The sequence below is a fragment of the Oncorhynchus keta genome, chromosome 31 (assembly GCF_023373465.1).
Source record: "Oncorhynchus keta strain PuntledgeMale-10-30-2019 chromosome 31, Oket_V2, whole genome shotgun sequence".
NCBI classification, from domain to species: domain Eukaryota; kingdom Metazoa; phylum Chordata; class Actinopteri; order Salmoniformes; family Salmonidae; genus Oncorhynchus; species Oncorhynchus keta.
In genome coordinates, this window is record NC_068451.1 from 1,449,657 (window position 1) to 1,462,954 (window position 13,298).

The 13,298-nt window shown below is 42.8% G+C and overlaps 1 protein-coding gene across 3 annotated transcripts; it reads right to left on the bottom strand.

Annotated features, from left to right (window-relative positions):
* Positions 1 to 3,549: 3,549 nt before the first annotated feature.
* LOC118364178 (prolactin regulatory element-binding protein-like) lies at positions 3,550 to 10,751 on the bottom strand. Of its 3 annotated transcripts, none has more exons than XM_035745458.2 (10): positions 10,553 to 10,751; positions 9,326 to 9,502; positions 8,912 to 9,101; positions 8,299 to 8,546; positions 8,113 to 8,193; positions 7,842 to 7,969; positions 7,549 to 7,722; positions 4,563 to 4,635; positions 4,318 to 4,477; positions 3,550 to 4,213 (listed from the first exon to the last, which is right to left on the bottom strand). In XM_035745458.2, the coding sequence occupies exons 2-10, from the start codon at positions 9,458 to 9,460 to the stop codon at positions 4,119 to 4,121; spliced, it is 1,284 nt and encodes a 427-aa protein (XP_035601351.1). In that variant the 5' UTR covers positions 9,461 to 9,502; positions 10,553 to 10,751; the 3' UTR covers positions 3,550 to 4,118. The 3 variants fall into 3 exon arrangements, with proteins under 3 accessions (XP_035601351.1, XP_035601349.1, XP_035601350.1); XM_035745456.2 differs by having other exon boundaries at positions 8,299 to 8,549; positions 10,553 to 10,750; XM_035745457.2 differs by lacking the exon at positions 10,553 to 10,751 and adding an exon at positions 10,241 to 10,440 and having other exon boundaries at positions 8,299 to 8,549.
* Between the last annotated feature and the right edge of the window lie 2,547 nt (positions 10,752 to 13,298).

Sequence of the window (13,298 nt, forward strand, 5' to 3'; positions counted from 1 at the left end):
CTCTCATCACCCCCAAGAACCTCATCCCCATCCCCAACACCAAGCATGGTGGTGGCAGCATCATGCTGTGGGGATGTTTTTCCATCGACAGGGACTGGAAATTGGTCAGAATTAAAGGAATGATGGATGGCGCTAAATACAGGGAAATTCTTGAGGGAAACCTGTTTCAGTCTTCCAGAGATTTGAGACTGGGACGGAGGTTCACCTTCCAGCAGGACAATGACCCTAAGCATACTGCTAAAGCAACACGTGAGTGGTTTAAGGGGAAACATTTAAATGTCTTGGAAAAGCCTAGTCAAAGCCCAGACCTCAATTCAATTGAGGATCTGTGGTATGACTTAAAAATTGCTGTACACCAGCGGAACCCATCCAACTTGAAGGAGCTAGAGCAGTTTTTGCTTTGAGGAATGGGCAAAAATCCCAGTGGCGAGATGTGCCAAGCTTATAGAGACATACCCCAAGAGACTTACAGCTGTCATTTCTGCAAAAGGTGGCTCTACAAAGTATTGACTTTGGGGTGGGTTGAATAGTTATGCAGACTCAGGTTTGATGTTTTTTTGTCTTACTTGTTTGTTTAACAATATAAAATATGGGGGTAGGCATGTTGTGTAAACCAAATGATACAACCCCCCCCAAAATCTATTTTAATTCCAGGTTGTAAGGCAACAAAATAGGAGAAATGCCAAGGGGGGTGAATACTTCCGCAAGCCACTGTACACATCAGGACATATGTGCATAGTGAACTCTTACGCATTATAAATATGTAAATAAAATACAGTATTTTAGAATGTGACCTACCACTTGAATGTCAATATCAGAGTGGGAAGAATTTAAATTTGCGATCTCCCCCTATCTGCAGGCATGACCGATGGCATAACACCTTATTGATATGCAAATTCAACCAACCAAAATGTGTACATAAACATCAAATACATATTTCTGCACTGTCAAGTAGAAACATAAGCAACCCTGTTACACATTCATAAGCAGAATGACTGCCTTACCACAATTAGCCACAAAATCCCTAGTTTCTTGAAACTGTCCCGTGACATTTTCCCTACATTTCCTCGATATGGGACAGCCCCCTAGCAATTTGTGTTCTAGCCAATGAGCTTCAGCCCCTCGCATTTGAGTGACAACTGGCAAAAGGCCTGCCCAGCGTTAACAAATGAGGTTGCAGGGCAGGCCCAACGACTCAGTGTTCGGCAGAGCGAGCGCGAGAGCAATGAGGTGGTGCACATATCTGCACATAGTAAGCAATTTTCAGGGACTACTTTCAGACTACTGGCTAAAAAGTATATAAAAGTACCAGATAATGTCTTTAAAGGCCCAGTGCAATCAAAAATGTGATTTCCTGTGTTTTACACTGTATATACTTCCACATTATGAGGTTGGAATAATATTGTGAAATTGTGAAAATTATGATAGTACCCTTTTAGTGGAAGAGCTGTTTGAAAAGACTGCCTGGAATTTCCGACTGACTTGGTGGGATGGAGTTTTGTTCTGCCAGGTTAATAGAACAATAAGAAAGTGTTCCAAACCTCTCTGCCAAGAACAGATAGTTTTCAGTTTTCCCCTCCCCACTCAGACCACTCCACAGTCCGAACAAAATTCTTGCTTGAGAAATTGCTCTTTGCTAATTTTGGATTCTTTTTGCTAATTTTAATTGAAAATAATCACTTTAAGGTACTTAATAGTTACCCAGAAATTATTTGATATTGAAATAAAACCGTCTTCATTCAACCTTTTAAAGGTATATTCTGCTTGCCGCTGTAACAGAAATTGAACAGAGGTAGAGCACACACTCCTTGAAGTTCTACCCATCAGTGATGAAGTAGAGGAGGGAAAAATGGCAAGTCAATTCTGATTTAAAAAAAATTGTAATCCAACTGCTGGCTGGTTTAAGGCTAAAACCCCACCCAGTGTGTCGTGTATGCCAAAGCCAAACAATATTGCAACCAACATGCCAGAAATGCAAGCCTCCCCAGGTTTCTTGTTTCCTAAAGAAGTGTCTTTGTTGTCACTGGCAAAGCATCTATAAAGGTTATGATGTGAACTGGTGGGACCAAACATTTAAAATGTCCCAGATCACAAAGTTCTTTATTCCGCATGGTAGAGAATGTCCATTTTATACATCTAATTTGTATCTTCAATATTTTCAACCTTGTGCCCTGTTATTATGCCCCTGGGTCATGTTCAGTAAGGGTACACAACGGAAATCATTTTTTAAAAAAAAGTTTTGCAATGGGAAACTGAAATGTGCCTTTCCAGGTAGTCCCTCCCTGTTTCAGTCCGTCATCTTCCATTTGGTGCTTAATGAACACGTCCCAGTGTATCACAGCAACCTTTCCATCTCTGCAACAACGCAAGTGCTTATGCCAGGCATGTAGAGGGATGGTGGTAAGACTAGGGGCCAAAACCAAGCTGTTACATATTCAGGTACCCAGACGGGCTGGTGGCATTATTTTAAAGAGTGTGAAGAAAGTGGAAGAGAAAATCATTAAAGCTCTTTAGTTGAAGGCCATTAAGCCTCGACAATAGAGATTCCAATAAAGTGTTTAATTGGTTGAAACAAACACAGATGAACTATACAGCTTGATGATAGTGTTAGTCAGCCAGCCATTTGAAACAAACCAAACACTCTCCATGGTGCTTCGGTCTAGAAAATGCAGAATCTTGAATGCCATGCTACAAAAGACCATACAATGCTAATATAAAGTATGTAGACTCTGCAAGATACAGAAAACCATCACATACACTGGATCATAGCCTGCCTCATCTTTTATTTAGGAACATTATCGCTTTCTACCATCTTAGCTAAGTAGTGTTAAATGACACGTGAGAGTGGCTAGAGCACTCAGGACCACCACATTAATATGAATCAGTCGGTCCAGCTCTGACGAATCAGAGCAAGCCCCGGGCCCAGACTGAATGGTTGTACATAAACACATCTACGGAAATGTGTGGAGCAGAAAAAGACCAGTCTTCCACCTGTCAATCTGGAATAGGCCTGAAAGGAGACGATTGTGGTCCTTCTGTAGCTCAGTTGGTAGAGCATGGCGCTTGTAACGCCAGGGTAGTGGGTTCGATCCCCGGGACCACCCATACGTAGAATGTATGCACACATGACTGTAAGTCGCTTTGGATAAAAGCGTCTGCTAAATGGCATATATATATTTATATATATATATATATTAGAGATACTATACAGGAGCCTTCAGAGAAGAACTTGCCAGGTCTTTCAATATTGTAAATGGAGCTAAAGGGGAGTTCACAAACACAATTGATTTAGTTTTTCCTGAAGGTCATGATGCCCTGTTGCCTAGACTGCTTTCCAGTCTGGGATGAACAATATTAGATAAAAACATTTATCTGTCTATGACAAACATTTATTTGTCTATGATGCCCACTAGTGGGCAAAGCAGGAAAAACAGGCCTCAATGGAAACTGGTACAGAAAGTCCATATGCAGAAGTGTTATCCAACCAACTTGCTAAAATTACAAGTGTGTGTTTATGTATGCACAGGACAGATTGGAGACAGACAGAGCAATGATTCACATTTTATATTTATAATTTTACATTTTCTTAAATATCTATGATAAAAAAAGCCCCACCCCTTGCACATTCATGATGATATAGAACTGAAGCTGAGCCCTTAACTCCCCACCATGGTATAAAATCAAAAAGAAGATTATGACTGATTGATACAGATCAAGAAAAAAACAGAAATTCTTGAGTCTTGCAGAATTGTGGGTGGAAGGAGCCAGGATGGTTCACTGGGCTGTCCTGAATCAGGGCTAGGGGTGACAGGGAAGGATGGGGGATACAAATATTGGTTACGGTATTGTCATTGATATAGGGAATGCTGTTGGGTTGGGAGGATAGAGTTAAGAGTGGGTAAATGGCTCTAGTAGATGTAGTCCAGGGTTGGGCAAGTGTGGTTAAAATGTTCCACGGTCCGGTAAGTGTGGTAAGATGGCTATAGGTAGGAGATGGATGCATGTCCCAGGGTTGAGTTGCGTCAGGGGAGTTCCTCAGAGGTTGTGGTTGTTGAAGATGATTGTAGGGCGGTCTGGGATTCCTTCATTCTCCCTCCAATTAACATCCCCGTCAATGTCTAAATTAATCCTGGGAAGAGGTGCTGCAGGAGCAGGACGGCTCCCACCACCATGAGGCCACAGAAGAACAGCACCAGCCAGATAGGCAAGGATCCTGGGACAGTGAAGATACAGGGAGAGAGAGAACGAAGGAGGGTGAAGGAAAAGACAATACTGCTCACAATGCTAAATCAAATGCTACCAATTCAAACCACTTACTTCGGTTTCGTACCGTGTGCATCTGACAGCGGCTGTCCACAGCCACACTCAACATGGCTGCCTCGTTGTTCCCTTTGAGGCTCTGGCCTTTGGGAGTGTCAGGCAGGAAAGCCAGATCGGTCACCACAATGCCGTGGGACTCCTGCACATAGTACAACTTCTACAGAGACAATGAGACAAGATAAATAGGGAGTTACACAGGGATAAGCTACGGCAGCTAATTATTTGTGTGTGTGTTTGTCTACCTGTAGTGAAAAGGCGACATAGATTGCTACTGATCCCGTCACTGTCCCAAGGCCGAGAAAAGTTCCAGAGTCACTGGAACACAGCGAGAATTTTTTTTAAAAGAGCCAGACTCCTGGTTAACAGGGAAGAACAAATATCTACAACAATTACATTTACTCAGGGATAGGCAGTATACCGTATTGATGCACAGACCAGTTTGAGTTTTTACTTCACCTTCTGTAACGGTATTTCAATGTTTGGTTTGTTAAAATGTGATACGCCACTCCGTTTTTTGAAATTAGTTTACTCCGCAACTTGAGTCGTCTCTCTCCCCCGTCACCGAAGGAGCGCAGTTGCTGTTAGACCACAAGATCATTTGCCGACAGTTCACTGCATGGTCAATGCAGCAGATTAAACAATATGTTGATGACAGCGATGCTGCTTTCCACTTTGCTTCTGGGTGGTCCTTCTGTAGCACAGTTGGTAGAGCATGGCGCTTGTAACGCCAGGGTAGTGGGTTCGATTCCCGGGACCACCCATACGTAGAATGTATGCACACATGACTGTAAGTCGCTTTGGATAAAAGCGTCTGCTAAATGGCATATTATTAATATAAGTGTTCTAGAATTACACTATTAGTTTGTATCTTACTGTCTGCAAACAGCTAGTTTGTCTTTTCTGAGAACGTTGTGGCTAAAATCGTTTTAGCCGCTAATGTAAATCGCTAGTTAGCTAATAAATGTACTGAGTTTGAGCAAATGTAGCTAGCCAATACAGCCTGATACCAGTGCTGGTGTAGGCCTAAATCCGCATGTTGTTTATGCAACAGTATTTTCTAAATCAGAGAGGAATAGGCAAAGCATGAATATATTAGCTAGCTACATGAAGTAAGAGAAACTTCTAATGTAGCCAAAGTTTACAGGGTTCCACTCCCATGGGAAACATTTACATTACATTTACATTTAAGTCATTTAGCAGACGCTCTTATCCAGCGCGACTTACAAATTGGTGCATTCACCTTATGACATCCAGTGGAACAGCCACTTTACAATAGTGCATCTAAATCAAGGGGGGGTGAGAAGGATTACTTTATCCTATCCTAGGTATTCCTTAAAGAGGTGGGGTTTCAGGTGTCTCCGGAAGGTGGTGAATTGGCAAAGTGTTCCACCATGGGGAGCCAGAGCAGCGAACAGTTTTGACTGGGCTGAGCGGGAACTGTACTTCCTCAGTGGTAGGGAGGCGAGCAGGCCAGAGGTGGATGAACGCAGTGCCATTGTTTGGGTGTAGGGCCTGATCAGAGCCTGGAGGTACTGAGGTGCCGTTCCCCTCACAGCTCCGTAGGCAAGCACCATGGTCTTGTAGCGGATGCGAGCTTCAACTGGAAGCCAGTGGAGAGAGCGGAGGAGCGGGGTGACGTGAGAGAACTTGGGAAGGTTGAAACACTTACCAACAATTTGGTTCCTACCCTGTCACAATAACACCTCCAATTAGTATTGAAATTCCAAGTTCTATGAACGCTTGCTTGGCTTTTTCATTCATTGACCTGTCAAATAGTGTATTCAAAGTGCCCACTATTACATTCTAACACTCACCAGACAGTTTTAGGTACACCCAACTAGTACTGGGTTGGACCCCCTTTGCCTCCAGAATAGCCTGAAATATTTGAGGCATTGATTTTTACAAAAGGTATTGGAAATGATTGTTGATCAATTGGTGTCAAGGGACCTAATGTGTGCCAGGAATAAATTCCCCACACCAGTACACCACCACCCTGTACCATTGACACCAGGCAGGACGGGTCCATGGATTCGGCTTACATCAAATCATGACTCTGCCATCAGCATGACGCAACATCAGTCATCAGACCAGGCAATGTTTTCCCACTCCTCAATTGTCCAGTGTTGGTGACTGCGTGGCCACTGGATCCGATTCTTCTTTAGCTGACAGGAGTGGAACCCGGTGTGGTCGTCTGGTACAATTGCGCATCCATGAGTTGTGCGTTCCGAGACGCCATTTTGCACACCACTGTTGTACTGCACTGTTATTTGTTTGTCAGAGTTGCAAGATTCTTGCCATTTTCCCTTCAACCTTTCTCATCAATGAGCTGTTTCACAGGACTGTTGCTGACTGGATTTCTTTGTTTGTCGCACCATTCTCAGGTAAACCCTAGACAAAGTCGTGCGTGAAAAGCCCATGAGGCTTGACGTTTGAGATACTGGATCCAGCATGCCTGGCAGCGACATTCATACCACACTAAATGTCACTTAGGTCACTCGCTGTGCCCATTCTAATGTTCAATCGAACAGTAACAATGCCTCAATGCCCGTCTGCCTGCTTTATATAGCAAGCCACGTAACTCACTGTCTGTAGGAGAAATCCATTTTTGTGAATGGGGTGAGGTACCTAAAACTCTCCAGTGAGTGTAGAATAATCATTCTATTTCCATGATTCCAACACCCAAGTGTTTTGATCTAAATCGCAATACTTAGTTAAAAATAAGGCCTTGATTTTTTTTTGTGCATATTGTGCGCACCTACGTGGCAGTGTGGAAATGGTAAAAATAAGACAACTTTTGGTTGAAGTTTGATTGTACAGAACAGAGAAAGCTCCTTTGAAAATCACTTCAAAATGTATGTGTAGCCACCCTAGGATCATGCACAACTAACACATAAAGCAGATGTAGAAATGTTACTATTCAAAAATATATCATAAATGTGAGAAATATTGTGATATGATATTTTGTCCATATCAGCCCTACATTTATGACACAGTAACGTCACAGAGAAATACCTGCAATGAGCAGTCACGCAAACCTTATCAGAGATTAACAAATAAGGCTCTTTCTCAATTCATCTTTGCTCAATTCCTCACATCCTTTCTGATTTGCCTCCTCAAAATGCATTGGAAAAGAAGTTCTGAGGGGAGGGACCTTCTCCAATTCAGAAGGGGGGGGGGGGGCAAGGAAAGATTGATTGAATCCTAGGTATCATCTCCATCCTCCCTCACCTGACAGCCAGGGTGGAGATGACCTCAGTGCCGCAGGGGTTCGTCAGCATGGGTAGGAAATTCTGGCCGTCCCATTTAGAGAGGTAGCATTGTGGAGGTTTTCTGTCTCGTTTGTGGGGGATCTGGACGGTGTAGAGCCTCAGGGTGTCTTTCTGGTCCTCGACTTTTCCAAACCTAAACGGGAGAATGAAAAAACATATGTGGTATGCTAGTGTGGCTATTGGATCAGAGCTATATGTCGGTGATGTAACAGGGTATATGAAAATTTGTAGGAGAAAGGGGTATGTGCTTGCCTGCAAGACATATAGCGGTATGACTTTGCTGCTATCTGAGGCATCTTCTCATGCCAACAGAGGCTCATGGCTAGCTGGTTGCCACTCCATATACTGCAGGCAAAGTCCCGGCCCACCGTCACAAGGTGCTACACAGAAACACAAAATAACACACACACAGGTCAGAAAACACTTACCAGTTTAGCTTGCACATTATGTTTATAACCTTCTCATTACTGTGATTCCAACACAGACAGACATCGAGGTCATATACTTATTAGCTGTTTAGTACCTTGTTATTCGGACTGATGTCCAAGTCTTCAATTTCCCCCTCGTGGGCTTTGAAGTCCAACTTCTCTTTTAAGGAGGGGTACTGGTGAGAGAGCAGAGGCATTATACAGTCAAGCTCAAAACCTGCACAGTAACAATTGGGGAGAAGTCGCAACATGGCGGCTATTTTGGCATAACTTAAACTCACCTCCCACACTCTGATGTGTCCGTCTGTCCCGCCAGTCAATAGGAGGCTGAGATCAGGACTGAACCTCACACACTTCTGGAGGGGGTCCTGGGGGTTGAGGTCCGACTGCACCTCCCCAAACGTGTCAACAGAGATCTGGGTGGTGTTATCATTCATCTCAGACAAATTGCCCCTAGCAGCAGCTCCCTCACTACCCTTACCCCCTTTCCCAGCACGTCTCCTAGCTGCACCCTGCTCACTGCCACCCCCTGCTGGAAAATAAGGGGCATAGTGATGTGTTAATGTAAGGGAGTGTTGCCCAATCATTCTCCAGGGGACCAAAAGGGATGCACATTTTTGTTTTTTCCCCCTACCACAAAACATACGTGATTTAAATAATCAAAGGCTTGATGAATTCAATTAGATGAATCGGGGGTGTTAGTGCTAGGGCAAAAATAATTATGTGCAGCCCTTTGGGTCACCAGGACCAGGATTGAGAAACACTGATGTAAGAGATTAAATGTAAGATAGGAATGATGTTACAGTAAATATATCTGTAAAGATCATTTGAACTTTGTGTATGAAGAGGTTTATAAAAGTGAATGGCAGGTTTTTGGGGGTGTCCCTTCCTTACAGTCTTTGGCTGCGGCCTTGCCGCTGGGCTGGCGTTGTCTGAAGCGCATGAGACTGCATCTGCCGTCCTGCCCTGCGGCGATCACGTCCCCGCCTATTGCCAGGTTCATGGTGGCACGCGTGTCTGTGTCATGAGAGTGCACCAGGGTGGCACAGTGCTGATCTCCTACCAACTCCAAACCCAGGAAGTGCTGAAAAGACAGTCCCAACTTAGCAAATACTGTACAACATTACTCAGATTTAATTAGATCAAAATAAATGCTGAATCACAATGTCTACAATGTTTCTGCATTTTCACACTTACATAATACATGCAAGGTAAAAGGGTGTGAAGACAGAGAAGAGACTAGAAATTGAGAGATTGTGCCCATAGAGCAAAACCATTACATGATCACCTAAACATTCAGTAGCTTACCACTGCATTCTTTATGCCTGTCTTGGAACCGCCTCCCCCTCCTGCAGTGATCACCCATCCTGTTTTGGGGTCCACTTTGATTGTGTAGAGGGGGAAGGGGGCCCTATACAGGTCTGGCATCCTCCGTTTGCCCATGGCTCTTGAAGGAATCAATCCACTTCAGGGCAAATTCCTTGTCTGTAGAAACAAATGCATGAGTACTCAAAATACAAGACAAAAAACTATAATTACACAATAGTAGCTAGATTCTTGCTTTTAGCAATGCTGGTGTATTTATATACACTAGTGTTGCTTTCAATTGTATTTGGTTGCACAAAACAGTCCGTGGGATTCCAGAAGTTAAATATAATTTTCAGACAATTTAGGATGCTGCACACCCTTGGCATAACACGGTTTGCAACATCCTAAGTAGCCCGAAAATGGTGGTGGAAAATTGTGTATTAAAGACAGTACACATATTTTTCCTGTTTTAGAAGATCCTGACCCTACTATTACAGGTGTTTACACTGAGCTGGGAACACAATCATAATTACATTAAGACCGTATGGAGCCGACGTGAGATTTGGGTCAGAAAACGTACCTCAATGCAGGGATGGGATATGCCACTGTACTCCAAATTGTACCTTTATCCACACTGCTCCATTGAGAAGATACTGCTAGTTTTCCTAGGAAATTGCCATGCTAGCTGAGGATGAAAAGTGCCGTTTTCTGGGAAAACTAGCAGTATTTCAATCTTCTCGATGGAGCAGTGTGGATAAAGGTAACATTTGGAGTACAGTGGCATATCCCATCCCTGCAATTAAGTAGGTTTTCTGACCCATATCTCGCGCCGACTCCAAGGTGTGTTAATGTAACCATGATTGCGTTTCGACCTCCGGTGCAAACAAGAGTAACTGTAGGGATGGTATCTTCTACCTGTCAAGCCTGAGGCGCTTGCTACATCGTTTGCTAACTAACTAGAACAGGTGTTGTTATTTTAATGTTAGCTCGCTAAACATACAATCGCGAAAGTCTTGTTAGCTAGCCAGCTACATAACTTGAAATCTTTGCAATTGTCACTGCACAATAAATCTGTACAAGGCAGTTTAACTTGCTAGCTAACTCGCCATCTAAGCTTTTAGCATGCCAGCCAATCATTAACGTTAGCTAATTGAGCATGAATGGTGCACTGGGTAGTGTATGCTCATGTATTTGAGGTCTTGCAAGCCCATGTGTAGCAAACTCTACCTGTGTAATCTGCTCCGATTTCTCTTCTGATGCCAATTATTTCAATTAGTTGGCTATTATTCCCATTATGAGCTGTCACTGGCTGCACATATATAATGAAAATAACGCTAAAGTTGCTACTAGCTAGGTAGCCAGCTTGCTACTTCCCTACATACACGTCAGCAGCGTGCAATCTGAGCGACTACGTCATTAAAGACGCCGCTGTACGTACACTGTAAAAAAATATATATATATTTGAACTAGCCCTAGATAGACCACACCCCGTCGTTTCCAATGGGCGAAAAGTAACCATAGTGGGCAGAACAAGCAAGGTGGGCAGAGCCGAGCACGAGTTAGCGAAATCCTATTGGTGTGTTCTAGCCAACATTTGCATATTTCCGTTAGGTAACGTCTACTCTGTGGAGTGTGCGTGTGCAATAACTCAATTTGTTCTTGCGCTACTAAACAACGCATTTTTATACATGTATTTTTAACTTTGGCAAAGGGTAAAGTCTAGAAAACGTGGTCCACTCTGTTCATAACAGATTCTAGTTTGGGGAACAGAAAACTGTATTAAGTTCAAAATCCAAAATGCATCTAACTCCATCTTCTCCCACTGCCAGCCACTAGGCTTCCTCTCATAACCACATTTGGTGGTGAGCGGAAATGCCAACCGGACGCTTCAGATTTATATATCCGGTGAAACATATCTCATTTTTCTGTGACACTGTATTGATTTAATTGTATTGTTGTTGTTTTTCTAAACACAAACATTTTTAATAGCATTGCAAAACAAGAGACAAATATTTGCAAACAAATGTTTTACATAGATGTATTATATTCTACATAGAGCTAAAACCTTCTGTAGATCATGGACAGCAGAAAAGATTTGCACAGGCCTATATTGGCCAAACAATGTATTGATAATAACACTTTCCTCATGCAAATAATATGTTTTTCTTTGTCCTCTGTGGCCAATTCCATGGAAAACAATATGCACATCTGATGTTCTATTCTGATTCTGCCCAACAGGGTCATTCAAATAGTTACAGTGTATTATTGGCTTAATCACATGAGAGGGGTGATGAAAAAAATGGTCTCTCTAAAACAATAGTGATACTGAGAGCATGATTGTGATATTGTTATAGGACAATGTTCATTTATGAATCTAGAGAAAACCCTCACCTGATGAGAGACATGGTTAGACACAATAAACAGGATTCATTTGTCACTCACCCTTCCCTTGCCCATTTCTACTGGGAAGAGATCATTCTGAAAACCGGACTTATAATCCGCTTTAGCAAAGCAATCAATTGTTATGCCTCTGAATAAAATCATGACATTACATAATCATCTGTCAACTGTTAAAGGATGTACCCTAATCCATTGCCTCCCATAATCTGTGTCTAATTTTGCACACCATCTTCATCTGTCCTACCTCAGCCTTTACTGGTGGTAAGGAGCACTGTTTAATAATTATTGTTGGCTGTTCTCTGGGGAAATCTGTCTCTCCACAGCAACATCAGTCTTGGGATCCAGCAATTAATGAATCACTTTTACAGAGTGTTACCTACAAGCCTCATCTATTTCAATGGGCTGCATCGAGGCACATATCGGTAAGCGGTAGGTTAATTCTCCATTCTCAAAAATATGTCCACATGTGTTCTCGTGGTCTCTAACCTCTGCTTCCTTAACAAAATCCAAATTCAAACATAATGCACTTAAAAAATGAGGCAAAAGTCAGATCAAGGGGTGTGTTTATGGGGGGGGGCATGGTGACAAGGGAGAGGACCTTGTGATATGGGGCATCAAACACCCCAAGCTATAGAGGAATGAATTCAGGGGGAAGTATGATTGTCCAATTTGGGCCTGAGAGGAAGGGAGGGAGTTGTTGATGAGTTTGTTTCCAGTAAAAAAAAAGGTCAATGGTCTGGGTATTGACCACACGTTCAATACAGGGTTTCAGTGGAATAATCAATACAGGTCTAATGGCAGTGTCAACGAAAGAAGCCTGTCTCGGCAGGTTCGGCACAGCCAGTAGTGTTTCTGGGACACAAACAACTGACCAGACACAACAACCTGAACGCAATCTCATAGTCAAAAAATAATAATGAACAACGACGCCATATGGTGCATGAACAGCCCTTGGAGCACATAGACTAGACTCAGTTCCTGCTCCACACACACACACACACTGTTTGGCATTTTACTGCACCCGCTATATGATTTTCTAAACTGTGTAAGTGACCGTTGACTTAAAATAGGGTGGGCGTGAGCAAAATAAACTGATGTTGTGTAATGGACTGCTGCTCTTGTTTGGATTGTTCAAGCCGATGCGGGAACAGTTGTCGATAAGTATCAATTGTTCCCTCCCAAAGACTGGTTCAAGTGACATGCGTATTTCTTTTACGGTGTTTGTTGGATCCAGGGGTAGGCCCAAACTTCGAACATTTTTCCCTTCTTTTTTTAAACCTTTATTTAACTGTAGAAGTTAATCATTTGGTGTGATAATGGTCAGAGTCAATTAGTGCACCCAGACATTGTGCTGGTATGGCTAAGAGGCGGGAAAACATTATGCGAACTTTAATGGCAATTAATCCATAATATGAAATCAAGTGTCATGTTAGTTCATCCAGTCATAATGAATAACGATATGCTATTTACATTTAGTTATCCTATTTGGAATTGTCTGTCCTAATTTCTGACTTTGTACATGGGAGGCAAGGGGGGTGATCTAAAGACTGGGACGGGCTTATCAGGGGTGAAA

Coding starts and splice junctions, on each gene's coding strand:
- LOC118364178 (XM_035745456.2), bottom strand. CDS start 9,460: ATGGGCAAACGGAGGATGCCAGACCTGTATAGGGCCCCCTTCCCCCTC. Junction 4,478..4,562: donor ATGTCGCCTTTTCACTACAG/GTAGACAAACAC, acceptor TTGTCTCTGTAG/AAGTTGTACTATGTGCAGGA. Junction 4,214..4,317: donor GCACACGGTACGAAACCGAA/GTAAGTGGTTTG, acceptor TCACTGTCCCAG/GATCCTTGCCTATCTGGCTG.